At 33.1% G+C, this 22,529-nt stretch overlaps 1 protein-coding gene across 6 annotated transcripts in view; it reads right to left on the reverse strand.

The window, feature by feature from the left end:
- Positions 1 to 11,333: 11,333 nt before the first annotated feature.
- The window catches only part of LOC100920658 (ankyrin repeat domain-containing protein 26), a 93,085-nt gene continuing 81,889 nt past the window's right edge, over positions 11,334 to 22,529 (reverse strand). For all 6 annotated transcript variants that reach the window (XM_031938879.1, XM_031938880.1, XM_031938881.1 and 3 more), the window contains 3 exons: positions 21,189 to 21,417; positions 12,686 to 12,731; positions 11,334 to 11,563 (listed from right to left, as the gene is read on the reverse strand). In XM_031938879.1, coding sequence (XP_031794739.1) covers positions 11,415 to 11,563; positions 12,686 to 12,731; positions 21,189 to 21,417 — 424 coding nt within the window. In that variant the 3' untranslated portion in view covers positions 11,334 to 11,414. The remainder of the gene's footprint in view (positions 11,564 to 12,685; positions 12,732 to 21,188; positions 21,418 to 22,529) is intronic.

Here is a 22,529-nt window from a genome sequence, read left to right on the forward strand (position 1 = left end):
ATTTTTATTTTTTCTCTTTTGGGGAAATTCTAGATTCCTCAAAGCAACATTATTGTAAACAGCCATTTTCCTTGCAAAACAGAGGTAAGATGCGGAGCCAATGGTTGTTCAAATAGCTTCCAATTTCATACCTTTTTTCTGCTATTCGAAAGTCAGGCTTCTAGAATTAAACTCTGGGAAAAGGATGATGGTGAGTAAAAGACCAAAATTTATGGAAGTTGAGAGTCTTTGTGACTTCAGCCAAGGGATATTTTGCCAGCCATTGTACTTGATTTGGAACTTTGGCATAATTTTGGAATCCTTTGCATTTGTAGGGTAACTAGGATTGAGTGCAGGACCTTAATTCAAGCCTAGTCTCAGTTACATACTAGCTGCATGACCCTGAACAAGTCACTTAACTTCTGTTTGCCTCAGTTTCCTCATCTATAAAATGGGGATAATAATAGTATCCACTTCCCAGAGTTGTTGTGGGTTTCAAGTAAGATAATATTTGGTAAAGAGCTTAGCATAGACCCTGTACCAGACTTGGGGAAACCAGTTTTAAACTTACCACCACTCTTTATATTTCTCATGGTTATTAATTTTTGTTCCTGTTCCCCTCTTATCAAACAGAGGAGGGTTTATGATTCTAGGAACATTTAAGAAAATAAGCCTTGATTTTGTAAAGCTAATTGGATGATTAAAACAAACAAAAAATTAAAAAAAAGACTCATCAGCATGAATATATATATATTTGTTGGACACTCAAAAAGTCCATATAGGGATCCTTATTTCTTGAAGAGAATGTTCCGTTCTTCTTTTCCTGGTACCTGTTAGCTAGGATATTAACTTCTAACAGTGTAGACTTAGAATGGATCTGCCGCATTCTTTTCAAAGCAGCTTTTGAAGGCACCTGGAGACAAATATACACCTTTGAAAGTGAGAACATATAGTTCCTTGCCAGGGGACTGACATAATGGACTTATTTGGTTGAGGTAACTTTTGTAGTAAGTGGAATGTCCAGAAGGCTACATTTCAATTTTCAGGCTTCCTTCAGCAAGGAATTGAGAAGTTTTTAATTTCTTTGGGTTCCCCTGTTTTTGATCAGAGCTCTAAATAAAGAATTTCTGTTTCATTCTGGGTAAACTTATAAGAAAGACAAATGCTATAAACTTTCTATTCATATCTATGCTATAGTTTATTTTGGTGCTATCAGATTATTTCCCTTTCCCAACAGATGGACTATAGGCAGCTTGGTCTTTTTCTACTACTAGATTTTAATTTGCACAGTATATAAAAATATCTTTTACATATAAACTCATGTTTCTGCATATAAGAATAACTGTCATTGTGATACTATACAAAACTCAAATGTATTTTCATTTGAAAAAGCATGTTGTATGTACACTGGAAAGAGCTCTGGATTTGGAGTCCAATATACCATGTAGAATGCCTTTTTAAATGAAAGATTTGTATAGTATGATGATGGTGCTATTAGCCAGTTGCTGGCTAATGAAATCTAGACTTGTGAGTCTAGTTACTGTGCCACTTAGCCACCCCTTTAGAATATCCTAAGTTGAACAAAGCCCTTCACAGGTCAAGCACAAATTGTGCAGTCCGGATCAGATGACTTAATTGCTCTGTGCATTAGTTTCATCATTTATAAATTATTCATAGGATTGGCCCAGATCAGGGCTTCTTAAACTTTTTCCACTCACGACCCCTTTTCATCCAAGAAATTTTTATATGATCTCGAGTATATAGGTATATAAAATAGATATACAAATCAAACATTTATGGATAATAAATCATAATTTCAGTTATATGACTTCATGTGGGGCTGCAAACCACAGTTTAAGAAGTTTTGAATTTGATGATCCTCTTAAAATCTCTTGTAAACTTCAAATTCAAAGATTACCACGATGGCTACAACTCCAGCAATGAAATATATACCCATCTCTGGATACTCTCTGGCCTAGAAAGAGTATTAAGAATGCTTTAAAAGAAAATTATTAAACTTTCCTGATATTGATATATATCATATATATCATATATATATATATATATATATCAGTCCTTTTATGATTTCTCCATTCCTTTCTCCTAATAAACCTTTCCCTTGTAGTATCAGAAGAAAAAAAAAAAGTTGGAAACAGTTACATAGCACTTGTACCTAATTGCATATGCATTTTTATGCATCTAAAGGCCTAATCTCTCTAGTAAGAGAAGGGATTGTCTAGGTGAATGATTATTACAAGTTAGTACTGCAACGATTTTTCTTGTATAGTATAAAATTAATTTTTTTCTAGAATGGTATGACAAATTCACTGCTCCATCAATAGAAATTTTGTGTGCAAATGTACTGACTTTTTCACCACTTACATCTCCATCTTTTATCATATTCAGCCAATTTGTAGGGTGTGAAGTAAAACCACAGAGTTATTTTCATCCGTTATCCCTTGGTGATGGGGTGCATTTTTATCACATAGCTTACAATTCTTTTGAGAACTGTATTTTCATATCTTATTAGGAATGACTCATCTTAGAGCTTTACTTCTGCAGAGGTTTACAGTTAGTGGGGAAATTCTGGATGAATTCCTCCAGCCGCCAGGGAACCTGCTGATGTGTCTGATTTGGATCCCCATCCCTGCCCAGGGTGATTGGGCCTTCCTAAGAAATCAGGGGTGTGACAATCTGTGTTGTAATTAAAGCAGTTACACCAAAGTGGCAAGGAGACATCTGCACAATAGCAAGTCGTTTATGTGGTCCTGCATGTACAGTATATAGTTAGCGCATGCACAATATTGCTATAGTTATGTAAGAGTATTAGGGTATTTAAGGCTGAGAGAATTTTGAATAAATGAACTCCTGTTTTGACCATCCTTCCTGAGTTCTGCCCTTTCACTTCTCATCCATGATCAGGATTTGGGCTGGTACCAAAATCCTCCAGTGAGTAGGTCTGGACATATTTCCATCCCTTATATATCTCAGGTATCAGAATTTTTTTTTTAAATACATATCTCATACTGGTATGATTGGGTTAAATCAAGGAGTGCTCAAAAAGGAACTTCCTCTGTTAAGGGACAGGTCAATTCTCCGAGAGCCTCCACAGCTGTGGATCATAACATCTGAAAGAGTTGTAGGGCAGCCTTTGCTGAGACAGGTGTTGTGAGATAAATTGGAGGCAGAGGGAAGAGGAGAGAAGTCAGACAATGCAAGGGCCTCTTAGTTAGAGAGGTCAGAGAACAGCAACTGCCTCTCAGTCTCCTTTTTATCATCCTCTCACAAGAGGAGATTCATTCTGCAGGTTTGGGTCCAGCAGCCACTGTCAGGTGGCTCCTGTGTATTCCAACAACTCCTGTATATCCCAACATTCCTCTACAAAGGCAGATTGGTATCTTCTTTGCAATTTACAGCCATGGAGAGTTGCCTGGGCCACTCAGAGGCAAAATGACTTCCAGAGGATGAGTAATCAACTATGTGATTAATCAGAAGTGAGAATTTAAACCAATTCTTCCTGACTCAAGTCCAACTTTCCATCCACTTTTCCACACTATGTATAAGGGGAAATTTTAGTGTAGAAATTTCATCCACTAATGGAGATCAGCAATTCATCTGAGTCCTTTTGTTTTACAATTGAGTGGAGCCCTGAGAATTAAATGACTTGGCCATGGTCATGCAGCTAGTTTGTGCCACAGGCAAGACTAGTTATTTTTGACTAGTCCTCTACTTACTACACTGTCTTTAAATTTTATATGAAAAATATTCTTTTTATTTTATCCTAACCTCTATAACCCTTTAAGAATCCTACCTATACCTTAATTATATTTGATTAAGAATCCTACTTATAGCTTAATTATATTTGTTAATAACACTACTTTCCATTTTCCTATAATTTAAAAAATTGGACCTTTTAAATTCAGGTCACATATCCTATTATAGTTTGGTTGTGGTAAAAGGTATAAAATAGTAATCTAAAACTTAATTTCTATGCAATTGCTTTCTAGCTTTTTGAGTGCTTTTTTTGTCAATTAGTCAAAAACTAATTTTGATAGTCACTTAAATTAACTTTATTGCTCTATTTTTCTAATTTGCAAAATGTTACTCTGGTAAAAAACTGAATTTATAATCTAATTTAGAAACTGTGATCTCATATATATACATATATAAAAGCACATACACATACACACACACACCACACATAGATTTTTGTAGCCAACCATGAAAAATCACTAACCCTTCAATTATTTATCTTCTTTTATTTCTGTAAAGAATGTTTTGTGATTGCATTTATGAATATCCTAGGGATGTAAAGTGATTCCTATATATTTTATAATTTATTTTGAATTTCTATCCCTTCAATTTTTTTGTTAGAGCTGTACAGGAATATGAATTTTGTTGAGAATTTTGTGTTTTCTGCTTCTTCAGTGAAGTTTCTTTATAGATTAATTCTCATTAGTTTCTTTACTGATTCTGTGGGGTCTTATTAGTAAGCCATCATGTTAACTGCAAATTGGGATATTTCTTTTATCCTGCTGCTAAAGCTAGTATTTCTAACAGTGTTCTACACTCATGGTATCACATTGAAAAAGAGCTTCTTCTATATGTTTCTTTTTATAATGGCTAAATTTTGGTTTATATTTAACTTTTATAAAGGTTCTTTATATAGTTTCCCAAAAGACAGATATAGAGAAGAGATAAAGGGCCTATCTAGCATAGCTGTAACAGAGGACCAGGAGACTTGCATATAGGTCAAGTTCTCTTTTGCTGATCTCCTACTAGCAGAACCTGCAGTAAAATGAAGTGGAACACTTTAATCTGCAAAACCCACTTCTTTCCTGAAGTAAAATCCAGTTAGGTAATAGAGAGAAGTATCAAAACTCCCAGAATAAAGAAGATAGTCAAAGGCTAGGCATGCATTTAAGACAAAGAAAATCTAAAGGGCAGAGAATGGCAATGAGGTAAAGATCTCCACTAAATAACCTGGAAATAACCAAAAGATGCTATTTGCATTTGCACTAGCAGAATCAAGTGATTTTATTTCTGGGGAAATTTCTTCCAACTAGGATGCTTCTTAACTGCTTCCTGCTAAAGCAAATGCTAAATTGACGTCACTGATTTATTAACGTCAGAGCTTAGTTATTTAAAACCCAGACCAATGTTTATTCCAGCCAACAGTATCATTCCATTCTATTAAGAGAAAACTGTTTACACTTTGTAAAGGAAAAACCAGGTGTTAACATTTCATTAACATATTTACAATTTATCATTTATCATTAAATCAACTGAGTTGTTCTGAATGTATGTTTGTGAGGAGAGTGGGGAAAGGATCAGTTTAAAATTCAAAACTGACTCTTTACAAAAGAAACAGAGTTAAGACTTGGCCAGTGTGGGGTTAGGAGGAGAAATGGTTTTTGCCTATATTGAGAATTAGAGTAGATTAAGGGTCTCTCCCAAGATACTAATAATAAGTTAGCTTTCTTTTGGGACTCAATAAATTTTTGTGAACTTTGACAAATATTTTAGTAATTATTTTGATAGAGTTGGGAATGTTGTATACGTCTTGTAAAGTGTCTAACAAATTAATGCACTGTGTTTATGACTATTATTTTAGTAATGACATTTTAGCACTGAAGCTCAAATCAAAGCTATATAATGACCACTTTTCATAAGTCTAATTTCACTAATATAAGGCTAACTTCACTAATATAACTTAAAAAAAATTCTATTCAGTAATTCAAATGATATTGATATTATATATAAATGATTATGATTATCACATGATCATAAATCATCTTTATTATATAATCACATTTGAAATAGAAATATGGTTTATAAGAAAATACAGCATTAGGAATTATTTTTTTCCAACTTGATTCTCCTTTCATCGGGGAAACCACCTGATTAATTTTCTGAGTTGATCTACCAAGGACGGACTAAGGCCTGGATCCCAAGTAGGCCTTTTTTCCCTTCTGACTTGTAATTTCACTGATACATAGGGTTTCCCTTGAAGTGCTCCCTCCACCAATGCAGGTCAATTCTTTCTTTGTAACTTCTAGTCACAGAGAATCATTAGGACACAGAGCAGTTAAATGACTTGCCCAGGATCACATATATGTGTCAGAGGTGGGATCTGAACCCTAGGTCTTCTTGACTTCAAGACTAATTTTTTGCCAATTATGTGCCACAATGCATCTTCCCAGGCATATCATTTTTGATTGTAAATTTATAAGTTAGATGCTTGTTTCACATGGAAATCTCTTAAGAATTGGTTGATGAGGCCCAGTTCTGCACTGCTGGATCAAATGGGAAGAGTTACTTCTACATGAACTGAGAAAAGAGTTTGTGAACCTGTAAGGCTGAACAAAGAGAGGATGCACTACCTCAAAGGATTACCAGCTTCAGTCAGCATTATTTCAGTATATAGTTAGTGAGTTTGGCTCAGTACAGTTGCATGGCCTTAAGATAATGTGTTGACATTTTGTTTAATTTTCAAACAGACGCATCCTATAAACCTTATTGAAGGTAATGAAGAGGTGGGACTACAATTAGGGAAATAATTCCTAAATGAGTCAACACCAAAATGTATTTTCTAAACAAGTTGCCACTGCATTTTCCTAAATCACTCCACAACCCCATAATGATATAGGTATGAAAGCCATTAGTTGCAGGACTTTGACATATGTACCATAAGCCAATCTATGTCTGTTAGCCTTGCCCAGATTCAATATACTGTGAAATATGGGCTGTTATTATTTTATTTACATTTATGAGATACATTTATATAACTCCAGCATTAGATTTGCCTCCTGTCTTTCTCCTGGAGTATTTTTCTATAACCACCAGTATCTGAGATATCTATAAATTTTCCTCTACCTTCTCAGGAATTTTTTTTCCTTTTTGTATTTGGATTATCTTCTGTCCTGTCCTGGACTGTCTATGGAACTTTTCCAAATAATACAAAATATACATAAAGGTGCTGCTTCTCGCTCTCTTTACCTTCTTTCTGAGTGGAGGGATCAGATGTATTTTTATAGCCTGTATATACAATTGATATACGTAATTGATGAGCAAATGCCCTGTAGCAAAGATCTGTTCCTTTGGTTATGTCCTGGACACCAAAGTGAGCCAGTTTCTCATGCCTTTCAGATATATACAGATTCCTTGAAACCCTACCTTTAATCCAGTTTAGCTGCATCCTATCCTTCCTGCTAGCCTCTGTTAATACTCTGACAGTAGCAATCAGTAGCAGGTTCTCATAGGTATTAGCAGAGTTTTCTCCAACAAACCCAAAACTGAAGAAAAATATCTGAAAGCTCATCTTAAAATAAAAATCCCAATTGGTTTAGCAGTTGGATATTAATGATTAGTAAACCTATCTTTAATTCTGGTAAGCATTAATTAAGAACGTACACTTGGGGCAGTTAGATGGGCCTGAGTCTGGTAGACCAAACTTCAAATCCAGCCTCAGACACTTACTGGCTGTGTGACCTTGGCCAAGACACTTGATCTCTGTTGCCAAGTAGGTGGGTCAAGCATAGAGTCCTGGCTTGTAGTCTCGGACATTTATCGTATGACTCTAAGCTAGTCACTTAATCTGTTTGCCTTATTCCACCAGAGGGGGAAATGGCAAACCACTCCCACATCTTTGCTTAGAAAATCTAATGGACAGCATAGTCTACAAGGTCACAAAGGGATGGACACAGCAGAACAACACTATACAAAAGTAGCTGAGCCAGGTAAGAAAGATGAATAGAAAAGGAAAAATGCACCTGCCCTCAAGGAACTAATTATACATATTTCTTTCTTCTCTTCATTGAATCATAGATACAGAATTGAAAGGGACTGCAGAGGAATTTTAGTTCAATCCCTCATTTTATAAATGAGGAAACTGAGGCTCAAAGAGATTGTGACTTGGCTGAGTGATATAAGTAGTTAAGTGTCAGAGGGAAGCTTTGAACCCAAATCTTCTGACTTCAGAAAGAGGCTCTTTTTTACTGTTGAAGAGACATCATGGTGTATTGGACAGATTTCTGGATAATAAAGCATGCTCTCTACATACTGTCAGAAAGCTAATAAAGGAGAGTGACATGTTTTCAGGTAAGAACAATGTATAATTTTGTTTTGCAAAAGGACTGTTACATTGGACTTTAATTACAAAGGACTTTACAAAGGACTTTAATTTAAAGATGTATTTTGGAGATGGGATAGAGAGAAAAATGAGGGAGTAGTGAAAGTGATTTCAAAAAGAAAAAAAAATGAAACTTTAAAAAAATGTGCATCAAATAATATCCTCCCCTTTCCCCAAACCCAACTGTGAAAGCTGTAAGAACTATGATCAATACAATGACTGACTACTGATTCCAAAGGATCATTGATGAAACATACTATTTACCTCCTGACATAGAGGTGGTAGTTTTAGGTGGCAGAAGGAGAGCTCTATATAACAAGACATTTCAAAAATCTTAGTCAACTTTTAAACTTTAAAAACTTCAGAAATATAAATGCTAAAAACAAAAACACTTACAAAACCAACATCTGAAAAATCATTTGAAAATATCAATATACTTAATAAAATTAAAATTTCTGTCTTGTGCTATATTGTTTAAACTTTCATTAGCAAGTAAGCAGCATTTGTAAAGGATTGCATCTGCAATCTTAGTCTTAAAATCATCCAGGAATGAGGTTTTGATTGATGTAAAAGTTTTGATGGGATAAGAAATGAAAAAAAAAATATCTAATGGACATATATCAGATGACAAAAGTAGCTAAGAAGGAAGGACCTTCTCCACAGACTGATCCACAAGTTTGAGATTGTTTTTCTAGTGCAACAGTTTCTGAATGACATACTGGCAGTGTGCTCTAAATGCGAAATTTAAATAATTAAAACTTTCAAATTATTATTATTATTATTTTTTTTTTGTAGCATTCAGCTTGAAGTTATTAAAGCTTAAAATGCCATCAAGATTTTTAGGGCCAATGAGAAAATTTGTTTTGCTTGACTATGTGTAATGGGCTGAAACTGAGCAGATGCACTGAGGTTTGAACAAGCAAGGACTTAAGGCTAATTACCAATTGGACAATACTCTATTAGCATTTGCTTGGAAAATGGCCCTTCCCACCATTCTGCGCGGGCTTGATCTGTTGGCCTATAGAGAGATTTGGAGGAGGGATTAAAGTGTAGAGTAAGAAAGCAGAGTGACTCCTGGCCAGATTCGTGTAGCCATTCCTCCCCGTCAACAATAAATAAAGATCAAGGACTTTTGTTTATCCTGACTCTGGATGATTCTAAAGTATCCAGGGTGCTAATGTGGTCATCAAAACTATGCATATTTGTTACAATGAATTTTCTTTCTTTCAGAAAGGGAGAGAAAATATATATTTGTTTTTTAAGAATAAAGAGGTAGAGGGAAGTAACAGATGTGGAAATTTTCCATGTTCTGATGAAGTCACCATATTCTTAATTTTGTTTTTTTAGCTTTACTTTCTTACAAGGGACTTATTGATATGAAAATGCAATGTAAAAATAAAAAAAATCAACAATATGTAGAAAAAAGTATATATTTAAAAAGTTACATAATAAAGATTCAATTGACTATAAATCATTTTGTTTTTATTTATATGTGGAAATATTGGTATTTATAATATTTATAATAAATAAAAGGAGAGAGTGGAACTTGGAATCAGAGAACTTAATTTTGAATCCCAGTTCTGATAGTTACTACCTGTGTAAACTTGTGGTGCAGTGGGCAACCCTCTGGGCCTAGAGTCAGGAATGCCTGAGTTCAAAACTGGCCTCAAGACACTTGCTAACTGTTTAATTCTAGGCAAGTCACTTCATCTTTTTTGCCTTAGTTTTCTCCTGGAAAAATGAGCTGGAGAAGAAAGGATATGGCAACTACTCCAGCATCTTTGCCTAGAAAATCCACATGTCACTAAGATTGGACATAACTAAAATAACTAAACAATGGCAAGAAGCCTTAGGTGTAATTCTGGGCCTCAGTTCCTTATAACTAAAATAAAGCTACTGAATTAGATCAGGGTCCCTAACCTGGGATCTATAGACCCCCAAGTGGTCTCTGGGTAGATTTTTTTGGGGGAGAGTTGTATGAATTTTGATGGGAAAAGAATTATGTTTATATAGTCACATATTAACTTTTCATTTCCTTTGTATTTCATTTACTGAAAAATGTTATTCTGATTAGTCCACAGGTTTTACCAGACTTTCAAATAGGTCTTTAAGAACTTCTGTATTGGATGAACTTTAAAGGCCTTTACAGCTTCATATATATATGATCTCTTTTCCAGAACTTCAGTTCTACTGAATTTGTTCCCTTTGTATAATTCTCTGAATTCATTCTGCCCATACTGTTTTGTACTTTCTAATTATGCTTTACATTCTCTCTTATGACCATACGTATAAAATCTTTTTCCCCCTATAAGAGTATGTGACCTGCTGAATGATTACCTGAGATGAAGTGAAAGTCTGGCACATACAGGATATGTCTGTATATGTATATGTGTGCACTTGTAAAGGTATGTGTGTATCTATATGCACATCTTCATAAGCCTTGACCCATAATATTATCACTGTAGGAAACTCCCAATGTGGAAATTTCCTCCATGGATGATTTAACTTAAGAGTTGGCAAACTACATTAAGCTGGCTAAATACCAATCATGCTTGGTTCTGTTAGGCTATAGAGTTAAGAATGCTTTTTAATAAATATAGTACAATTTTATTTTAAAAATGTAAAAAAATAATTCTTATCTTGGTACAAAAATAAGCAGCAGCCAGATTTGATTCTTAGGTAATGATATGTTCAACTCTGCATATTTTTAAGAAAAAAAGATAAGAAAATTAGGATTTGAATGAATATAGGTTTACTAGATTAGAAAATTCATAATGAAAAGTATTATTATCATAAAACTTGTAGGAGAAATGATGTATTTGATTCATTTAACTAAAGTTTAAAAACAAAATAGTTTAAGTGCACTGCAACTTACAATAAGTTGAAGTGCTACATATAAAGTTTATGACACTGTTATTTATATTAAAATTCAAATACTGACAGTAGAAATAGCAGCAATTTATCAAAATAATTATATCTAAATTTCCTAAATGCTTAATCTTACATATTTAACAGAAAACACAATACAACTTTTAGAGAAAGATAATTAAAGTGTTACACAATTTAGTGGTTTCTAGAGAGTCAACAACACACAATTTAGGGGATAGTGTTATAAATATGAATAAATTTTTAATAACTATACAAATATATTTACATATACATATATTCAAATAGTACATATTAAAACTTATGATACATTTTCTAATACATTAGATTTTTTTTCTCATTTATATATTTAGTGGAAACCCATTAAATATTATGTAAACATAGCTCATTTCATAAATGTACATTATTTCTTCCTTTTTTAAAGCATGTAATTTTTTTTTAAAACTTCTAAATATTCCTGAGTTGCCCTGGAAACTGGATCCTGATTCAGATTTGGCATTCTTGTGGACTCATCGGTAGATCCTACTGGAAAAGCCCAGCAAGATCTCGATTCAAATTCAGCATTAGCTGGAGGAAAAAAAAGGAAGAAAAAAACAATTTACATTTGAAGTTAAATGACTTACCTATGGTCTTACGGATAATATATATCATAGGGAGGACTTGAACTCAAGTTTTCCTGGAAATCTCCTATCATACTAGGTATGTTTTGAAGTTCAAATTAGACATTGTATGCAAAATGTTTTGCAAAGTTTAAAGTGCTATATAAATGTTGGATACTATAATTACATTTGGAGCAACTCATCAAATTCATACAGTATTTTTATACTCTGTAATACAAGTCAATATATAAGCTGCAAATATAATTATGTTCATGGTGATCTGTTTATTTTTGCTTCTGTTGAGCTCTATTTCCTATTTAATTATGTTTATTATTGCCTTTGGGATCACAATGAAACTTTGCCAATTATTTTATTTGCCTATTTGAGGAAAAAGTGAAGTACACTTCTATGTAGCTATTCACTTCTTTCTAAATTTTGTTGAAATCTGCAACGAGGCTGTCATATGAATATTACTTTGTTCTTCCAGTACTGGCGATTACTGGAAAAAGATGTAAATTAAGGATTAATTTTTGTAGATGCTATTTGTAGGTGGTTTTTGAATTATAGGATTCTGAGCATCTTTGACCCCTCTCCCATCATTCTCTTGAAATCACAGGATTAAACAGAATAACAGAATCTCAAGACTTGGATATGATTTCAAAAGCTCTCTGGTACAAACTTTTTTTGAACAGCAAGCTTCTTTTCCAACTGCATCCTCCAAAAATAGTTGACTGGCTTCACATCTAAAGATCAGAAGGGGTTATACAGAACTGAGGACCAATTATATTTCTGTTTCATGGGATATTGTAACCAAAGACTTCATCACTTACTGACCAATCATCTGTATCTAAGCCTCTCTGTAAGTAACCAGGCTTGTCTTCTAGAAACAGATACAGTCTATCTCTGGGCTTGTGCTAGCTTTAGAGCTTATTAGGAAGAACCTGCTAGATTTTACATTTCACTGGCATAGAGGAATTCATGGTTACTTTAAAGTGGTAAAGAAGGAATAGCTCTTTTGTGGCAGTTTATAAAAATCAGGTATAGCATCAAATCATGATATTTTATTTATGAACCATTTGGATATACATACCTTCATCAAGTTCCCTACTTATACTTTTGTCCAACTCCTGCCGCATCTGAAAAAAACAATAAAACACTGTTCTGAACAATGAAGTAAATGAGGAACAAAGAACCACAGATAATATACAGAACTCAAAAAATCTTTTAAAGTATCATATACATCCAAAGAAATTACTAATAAACTCAATATAGCCATAGAAAGCATTTGTATGTATGCTTTGTTGCCCCAGGCTTGCTATGCTGCATAAGAAGATTCTTATTCATATCAGTTTCCACACATCAGTGCCAATTTCCTGGAAAGAGTCAATTCGAGGTCTTCATTTTAACCCAAGCTGTAATACCAATAAAGCAAAATTTATAAGCTATTTATAGATGTTAAAAAATAAATATTTTTTTTAAAAAAAGAAACAGGTAGTTTTCAAAAAATCCATAAAAAAAGGCATTCTTTTATATTAAAGTTACTTTCCAACTTAATAGCTATATAAACTTAGACAAAGTTAATCTATGAACTACAATTTTCTCATATGCAAAATGGGAATGATACTTACACTGATACTTTATAGAGTATTATAAGGATGACATTAGATAATACATGTCAAATGTTCTGCTAAGTATAAAGCACTACCTATACATCTATACATCCTCCAACACAATTTCAGCTTTTAGATTTGAGAAGTTATCATATTGATACCCTAACCACTCAACCTATTATTATGATATTTCTCAATAAGGCTGGCCTTACCCAAGGGTAGGGTAAATCATAAGCCAAGTGTCTCATTTTGAGAAGGTTTCCTGTTCCTGGAAAAGCTTCCTATTCTCAAACAGATTCTTTACTAGACTTTCAGTGAAGTCTGAAATTCAGATTCATTCCTCTGGGTAATGGTAACATATATAACCTTAGGAGACAGAAACAGATTAAATCTGCATAGGCTTTGAACACTTTAGCATGAATGAGATGATTAAATACTTTACAATATGAAAGGGCCGAGAACATTTCTCTTTTGAGTATGAGATGATACATAGCAGGTCATTCTAATAGGAGGAGCAATGTGGTGTGATAGAAAGAACAATGAACTTCAAGAGAGTCTTTGTTCCAATTGTGTATCTAACACTTTTTTTTTATCAAGTGTTTTAGGCTCTTCTTGCTCACCAAGTCTGTGTATCTATAGTCACATTGCATCTACATCTCTATATAGTCTAATTTCCAGACAGCAGTTATGGCTAAGTTATTTAGCCCCTCTGATTCTGGGTCTCTTCATCTGCATTACTGGGTTGTTTTTACAGGGTTGTTGTGACAATCACGTGAGGTAATATGCCTAAAACATTTTGTAAACTTTAAATTGCTGTATGACAGTCAGCTAAAAAATAACTACACAATCGTTGTTGTTGTTACTAGAATAAAGAACAAGGTCCAGGTAAGGTATGTATAAGTCATCTAATAGCACAACAATGAGTGGCTAGCAACAGCATAATGGCCCTGAAAATTCAAGAAAAGGGGAATGTACAAGAAAGAATAAAGTACAAGAAAGGGAGATAAGAAGGCACCAATAACAATCAATTTGGCCTGGTACCCATCCTGTCTATTAGGGGTAGTTAGAACCTAACTTTTGTCTGAAATCCTATAACTTTTTTTCCCCTTGAGGCAATTTGAATTAAGTGACTTGCCCAGGGTCACAAAGCTAGGAAGTGTAGAGTGTCTGAGACCAAATCTGAACACCTGTCCTTCTGACTTCAGACTGGTGCTCTATGCACTGTGCAACTTAAGTGCCCCTGAAATCCTACAACTTTTAAAAATGATTTTGATTTTTTCCACTAACTCAAACTCTTGTTATTAGGAAAACTATTGTTAATATTCTTTTTCTTAGCATATACCCTGAAGCATGTGGTGCTTTGGTTATGATTAAATATTTTGAAAAATTACATTTCTAAAAAAGATGGTTATCAGTGACAAATTTTCAGCAAACTCCTACCTTTCAGAGAGTTTTATAAAACTTCATTTCTTTAAATAAATCACACACATTCTCCGAATGAACTCCATCAATAACTCTTTTCTAATTATCTTTAGGATTCTCACAGACATATTTGACAATTCATATAGTCATCACTATATAGGGTCTTCTGAAGAACACTTCAAAATGTAAAACATTCTTAGCTCTTACAGAGATCTCTATAATATGACCACAAAGTAATTATAAAAATGGATGTGAAATGGTTATTTTTTTTCAAAGCATTACCTATATCCCAAAAGAATACAGTAAGAAATTTATTCTGTTTAGAATCCTTCATCTTCAGTGTACAAAGCTGTAGGAGTGACCAAGTTATCCTGGGGCAGCACTTCTGGATAAATTAAACAAATATAGCATCTAGATGCTAGCTTGTCACATGCTCTATTGGTTGTGTTTAGCATTCTATGAATTCCTACTTTGGCAATCAAAGCCTTGTGCAAAGAGATGCATAACTATGCTCAGCAGAAACACTGCCTCAAGATATTTTTGAAGTTCCCTACAAGTAATTTGCAGAAAATGTTTTATTATAGAAATCTGTCTGTTGGAACTACCTCAAGTAGTCATTGAATTAGACCCGAATATCCATTTGTAAAACATCTTCAAGTATAAAACAAGCTCCAGGGCAGGGATCTGGCCCTTCTGTAAAAGTGGTCATAGGTATGAATATGTTTTGGTATCAGAAAATAGTACACTGATACTGGGTCACCGGTAACTGCCATGATGATCACAGAAATGGCTGGGATCCTCAATAAAGGTAAAAAGCAAGATTCAGATCAGTCTAACACTGTGAGAAATTAGAACGCTTTTTTCTGAGACAGAACAAACAGATTACTTATTGGTGGCTTTCTTATTACTGGAGGCATTTGCTGGATTTATGTTCACACAGTAGCTAGTTTTTCCAAGCAAAAGAGCTTCTCTGAGGTCTCTTTGTGACATGAAGCTGATCTTGAAAGCTTAAACCCATGCACTACACTATCTGCCTGGTTCTACCAGAATTGAAAAGCTTAAAGTATTCTGGAAAAAAACTGAAACTGCTATTGGGTATTTCAGGTCTCTCATAATCTGGCTTCACCATACTTTTTCTAGCTTACTGTATATTAATTCCTTTCAGACACACTTTAAATTCCAAGCAAACTGGCCTATCTGACCTTTTTTATAAAAGATATCTATCTTCTGTCTCCAGGCTTTTCCAAGGACTTTTTTCCATATCAAAATGTAATCCCATCTGACTTGGGTCTTTCAGAATCCCCAGTTTCATTTGAAGCCTCAGCTCAAGTGTATTTAAGTCCTATCTTGATAGTCCTAATTGATAGGCTCCCTCCCTGTACAACCAAATTACTTTTTAGGTACTTGTATATGATTTGTATTTACTTAGATTTATATAATTGTTCTTGACTACTGACAGGTAGTAATGAATTTAGGTTAACCAATGAAACAAAGAAAAATTATAAATATCTTTTAGTCCTCCTGAATGGCACCCTTCCTCCACAAATAGAGAAATGTTGCTAAGAATAAATCATAGTTTTTAATTATTTTTATAAACATTAACTTAACTGTTGGTAATGTAAGTTTTCGATGACTAATAAAGTGCTATGCTATTGGAAGAAATCAACTAACACCCATATTGATATTACTGAATTAAGTGAGAAGACAAAATGAAGTTTTAGTTAAAGGGAAGGATGACTTAGAAGGATGGACCACAGTTAGTTCTACTATGTACCCAAAGGCAACAAGAACCATAATTTCTCATGTTATTTGGACATTTCCCATCACAATGTTTATTATAAGTATTTTCAAAAAAGTTCACCATGATGATAATTGTAGCTTTTGGGCCAATATCTGTTGAAAAGAATTAAATAGAGAAAATCTATTAAAAACAGATTTTCTTAATCAAGTCAAAACTAATTTTGATCCTTAGTAACTTTGAAACAAAAATAAGAATAGGATGGGATTCCAGGAAGAATGCTAGAAAACATAGTTCATACTTGAGAAATGAAGGAGACAAAAGTTTTCAAGATTCCAAGAAATCTGTTTGTCTGTCTGTATGTCTTTTCTGACTTCTTCCTGAAGAGTTAGAAGGTAAATAAAAAAAAAATTAAAAGAAATGAAATTCATTATTAAAGGATAAGGAAAGACTGGCTACTGTTTTGGGAATGACATTAGCAGTCTGAGTGTAATATGAATATTGAGTATTTTTTTTTAATGATAAAAATATACATCAAGTCATAAGTGATAAAACATGAGAAGGCATTTTTATATATTACTTCAATCTAACCCATTAAAAATCAGATAGTGACACCAAAAGATCAGATATGCAAAATGACAAACTATGTAAGTTTTGTGGGAAATGGTGAAAATCAAGATCAAATGATAAAAAAGAGACGCCTCAACGAGAAGGTCAAAAGAGCCAAGAAGTGATGTTAGCCAGATTATACTGAAGTTCCTGATAAAGCTGAGAGACAAAGAGGGTGACATGGTTTAGAAGATAAATTCATTTGTAAAACATTGAGCAGAACACATACAAATGTGAAAAGGAAGAACAAGATTATAGAAAGTTATATAAACAATCTAGATTTCTGGAGAGATGAGATATCAAGGTTAAGATACTGGAGTTGGGCGTCAGGAAGATCTATATTCAAATCCTATTTGAGATATTTCACAGTTCCTAAGCAAGTCAATAAACTTCTCTTTGACTTTGCTCATTTGTAAAATGGGAGAATTATTTTCAAAAGTCAAGACAACTGGATTTTAACACTTTAGTTTTCAATAAGAGAATGTAGATACAGCATTAAAGATGAATTAGGAAGAGCAGTTGAATCAGATCAAGTATGAAGAAATCTTTACTCATGGAAATATAATTTAAAAAGCACTGAAGGGTTTTTTAATATATAAGACTTTTCAGTAGAGAGATAAAAAAAATATTGTTGTACCCAAGAAAGTTCACTGCAAGAACAATGACAAGGACAAATGGTCCATTTACAGACTTTTTAAACTTTACAAAATCTTTATAAGAATGAAATACACACACCAGTGTATTCTTAATATAATTAAAGTTGTCCATTTTGCCTTTTATAATGTTTTTCAGTTTTTCTTTGGTCACAAATTCCTCCCTTCTCTAAAGATCTGACAGGTAAATTATCCCTTGCTCTCTTATTATTTATGGAATCATCCTTTATGTCCAAACCACGTAGCCATTTTGACCTTATTTTAGTATGGGATGTGAGATGTAGATCTATGCTGAGTTTCTGATATTATTTTCCAGTTTCCCCAGCAATTTTTATCAAATAGTGAGTTCTTATTCCAGAAGCTGGAGTTTGTAGGTTTATCAAAAACCAGATTACTTGGTTATTATGTCATGTATATCTAATCTATTCCATTTATCACCACTCTGTTTCAAATAGAGTGTTGTTTTGTAATATAGGTTTGGTACTGTTAAGTCACCATCCTTCGTAAATTTTTTCTTTAATTCCCTTGATATTCTTGACCATTTGTTCTTTCAGATGAATTGTGTTATTTTTTTCTAGTTCTAAAAAATAATTTTTTGGCAATTTGATTTGTATGCCACTGAAATAGTAGGTTCAATTTAGGCAGAATTGTCATTTTTATTATACTAGCTTGGCCTACCCACCAGCAATTTATATTTTATCAATTGTTTAGATATGACTTTGTGTGAAAAGTGTTTTGTAATTATGTTCATATAGTTTCTGGGTTTGTCTTGGCAAGTAGACACCCAAAAATCTTATTTTATTTATAGTTATTTTAAATGGAATTGCTCTATCTACTGGGCTTTGTCAGCAATATATAGAAATGCTGATGATTTGTGTGCATTTATTTTATATCCTGCAGCTTTGCTAAAGCTGTTAATTGTTTCCTGTAGGTTTTTGGGTGAGTTCCTAGGATTCTCTAAATATAACATCATATCATCTGCAAAAAGTGATAGTTTTATTTCCTCACTGCCTATCCTAATTGCTTTAATTTTTTTCTTTTCTTATTGCTAAAGTCAACATTTCTGGTACAATGTTGAATAACAGTGCTGATAATGAACATCCTTGTTTCACCCCTGATCTTACTGGGAATGAATCCAGCTTCTCTCCATTATAAATAATGCTTGCTGTTGGTCTTAAATAGACATTACTTATTATTTTAAGGAAAGCACTCTTTATCTCTATGTTCTCTAGTGTTTTTAATAGAAATTGGTGCTGTATTTTGTCAAAGGCTTTTTCTGCACCTATTGAGATTATCATGTGATTTCTGCTGGTTTTGTTATTGATGTGGTCGATTATGGAAAATTTTCTCATATTGAACTAGCCTGCATTCCTGGTATAAATCCCACTTGGTCAAAGTATATTATCTTACTGGTAAGTTCTTATAATCTCTTTGCTAATATTTTATTTACAATTTTTGCATCAATATTCATTAGGGAGATTGGTCTGTAATTTTCTCTCTTTGTTTTGTCTTGGTTTAGATTTCAGTATCATATTTGTTTCATAAAAGGAATTTGGCAGGACTCCTTTTTTACCTATTTTTCCAGTTAGTTTACACAGTAATTGGAATTAATTATTCTTTATGTAATGCTGTTGCCTATTTTGGGAAGATGGGGAGGAAAAGGATAAGAAATAATAAAATAAAAAGTACAACAAAGAAAAAAATGGACAGTTTATGAATGCCTTATATTATTACATAGGCTTTATGTAATAATGTAACATTGTAATATTACATTATATAATACAATAATTCTTATGTAATAATACATAAACTATACATACTTTCTTGAAATGGGAATTTATTGTTCAATATTCTGAATCCTTCCCAATGTTCTACTGAGCACTTGACAATTTGTGTATGTACACGTATGTTTCTAATTTTTTTATTTTGTATTTAAATTTTAAATAAACACATAAAAGAGAAATGAAAATTTTAAGATGATAAATCACTGAATGCACTGTTTAAAAAAAAAAAGAATAAATTTGGTTTTCCCATATCACTTTTTTCTTACCCTTTATTGGACTGTGTAAGTGATATAATTTTTTCCTATCAGCTTTGTACCATTGGAATAAAGTATGATTACCAAAAAATGCATTAATATGGAGGATACTTTCAAAAAATGAGTTATTAGACCATAGTGGTGCAACTCACAAATGAAGAGACAATAAGAATACTGAGCAAAGTTGACTACACACCTTTTCACTAATCTGGTTATAGAGAAGAGTAGGGAGAAACAGACTGCTGATCAAGGAACTGAATAATTAAGAACTCGCATATATCTTACACAAAGAGAGTCAGTAGAAAGTAGTGAAAGTGAGATTTATTCCCAAAGAATAAATATAATGTCTGTGTCTATACAGGTAAAATGAAGTGATCAACTAAGAGTTGAGAAGGAGACTTTCATGGTATTATTTTCTTTAAAATTGCAAAACAATCTGTTTTTAAAATGAACATTTTAATTAAATGCTTCAGAGGAAAGATTTATTTATTAACTAACATTCATATTTATCATATCAATATCATGCTTACAAGATGCTTTCATCTTGACTAATTTATTAATAAATTTTTGAGGGCACTTTGCAGTAATGTTGACTACATTACATGTACTGTGTCAAGGCTGGAAGGTCCTTAGGAGGAGAAAGACACTACAGATCTACAGTGCCTCTTAAGGCTATATACCTTGTGAAAATCTTCATACAAATATGAACTAAGAAAAAATGTAGCACATAATTATCCACATCACATGAGATTGCTTTGCAAAAGATTTCTCTAGGATACTCTAAAAAGGGGTGTGTTTATATGTGTGGGGATTTTTGTATTTATACACACATTTGTTTTAAGAAATTCTGAAAAAGAAACAAAAGAATCATAGTTTTTTTTTTTTTTTTTAAATGTTAAGATGTTATTGAAGGAATGTAGGTTCTAGGGGAGATAGCACTAGGGAGGTTCCCCTGACCTTGGGGGTAGAAGGGGGTGTTCTGTCCTAACAAGCTATCAGTGATTCTAAAGGCTTCTGGCTTTAGAATCTTTGATCCCAAGTTCCCCCCTACCCCAACCTTGAAATGTTACTCTTCTGGCAGTCTGTCTTTCTTTGGAGACACCTCATGACATTGGTCTGTGATCCCCAGCCTTCCCAACCTCAATACTATTACCATGGGAAAATAAATCAGTAAAGTTAAGTCTCTCTTTAAATATTGGTTGGTGGAAACTAATATTCAATTTAAAGAATTCTTATATGAATTTCATTTCAAGGTTACAAAAATTGTGTAAAACTAGGTATGACTATATTTGAGAAGTTAACAAACTGGAACATGTGATAGTTGTGGATCCAAAAAACATTTTAAAACTAATTATCCGTTATTTTAAATTATCATTAGTTAGAAGAACCACCTTTATTTTAATAAATCACAAAAATCAATGATACATTCAAAAATACATAAATAGGAAATTTCGTCTCAATGAATATTTTACATTATATCTTTAATATAAAGAAAGTAAAAATAAAATTTCTAAATAACTAACCTTTGTCAAGTAGGCCTCCATACTGTTTGTTGAAGACACTGTGTTTCCAGTAGAATATAATAAATTTCCTCTTGGAATGAGACGCCTATTGAGAACCATAGTAGTATGAAGATCCCCAACATGAGGAGGCTCCAGAACTGGACTTGTAGTAAAACTGTTGATTAAAATTCTACTCTTTTGTTTTTCATTTAATAGTCTGGAACTCAACTCAGCTAGCCTCTCATTAGTTCTGTGAACAATTCAAAGCACATAAATGATATTTTTTGTCAATGTTATCATAATGTTTCCCCCATAGTTCTTTACTCCAAAAACAATTAAAGTATATAGGTTATTAAAGGTTTTTATATAATTCAGTTACTTCCATTAGGATCCTTTCCTAACAAATGGAAACTGAGAGAAGAAAAGGATTTTCAGAGTGTCCTGGGAAAATTCAAAACAAAACAAACCACAAAAGATACTTGCAAATTTGGGATTCCTTATTAATCTGATTTTTATGGAAGCCATTAAAAGCACTTGTATTCTATAAATTCCTATAAAAATTACTAGAATTATTTTAAGAGTATCAGGTAGTAGCCAAATGACTCAGGGTTGCAGTCTCTAGGGAGAAAAGGAGGTGACTCAGTTGAAGCTAAAAAAAAAATGTCCTGAAGATCTCAAATAATTAACTAGCTCATAAAACCTACCCAGCATAGTCACCAAGACATATAGCAAGGAATATTGACGAATGCCTTTTTCTTTAATAGATGGTGTCTTTTGGCTATACAACACTTTACTCTAAACCCTTATGTAATATATGTATGATATTTTTTCCCTTCCATTCATTCTTCAATAAGTTTTCACCTGTACAGAAAATGGAAGAGACAGGCAGCAGGCAATTGAAGGGTATGGTTCAAGATCCTACAGGATGGCCCTGAGTCTTGTAGTCCTGACTGTTACCATTAGGCGAAGAGTAGTTATAATGTGTCATATACTGCTATGATTCTGTTATACATTTTGCAAAATACTTTAAACCTTTTAATATTGTAATTCAGTGAAATAATAGAAATGTTATTCTAATTTTCAAGTTATCTAATCGTCATAGAAGGACTAATCTGTAGCAAATAGTGAAAAGAAATATAGCATATAAACAAGGCACACTTAAAAATAAATTTCATAGGATCATAGATTAGAGATGGAAAGGGATCTTAGAAGCCACCTAATAAAACATCCTGATTTTAAAAATGAAGAAACTGAAGCCCCAGGGTTGGAGCTTGTTCAAGGTTATACAGAAGTAAGCATCAGAGGAAAAATTTGAAGTCAGGTCCTCTGACTCTATAGCCATAGTATCATCTTTCCAATGCA

The sequence above is a fragment of the Sarcophilus harrisii genome, chromosome 5 (assembly GCF_902635505.1).
Source record: "Sarcophilus harrisii chromosome 5, mSarHar1.11, whole genome shotgun sequence".
Lineage (NCBI taxonomy): Eukaryota > Metazoa > Chordata > Mammalia > Dasyuromorphia > Dasyuridae > Sarcophilus > Sarcophilus harrisii.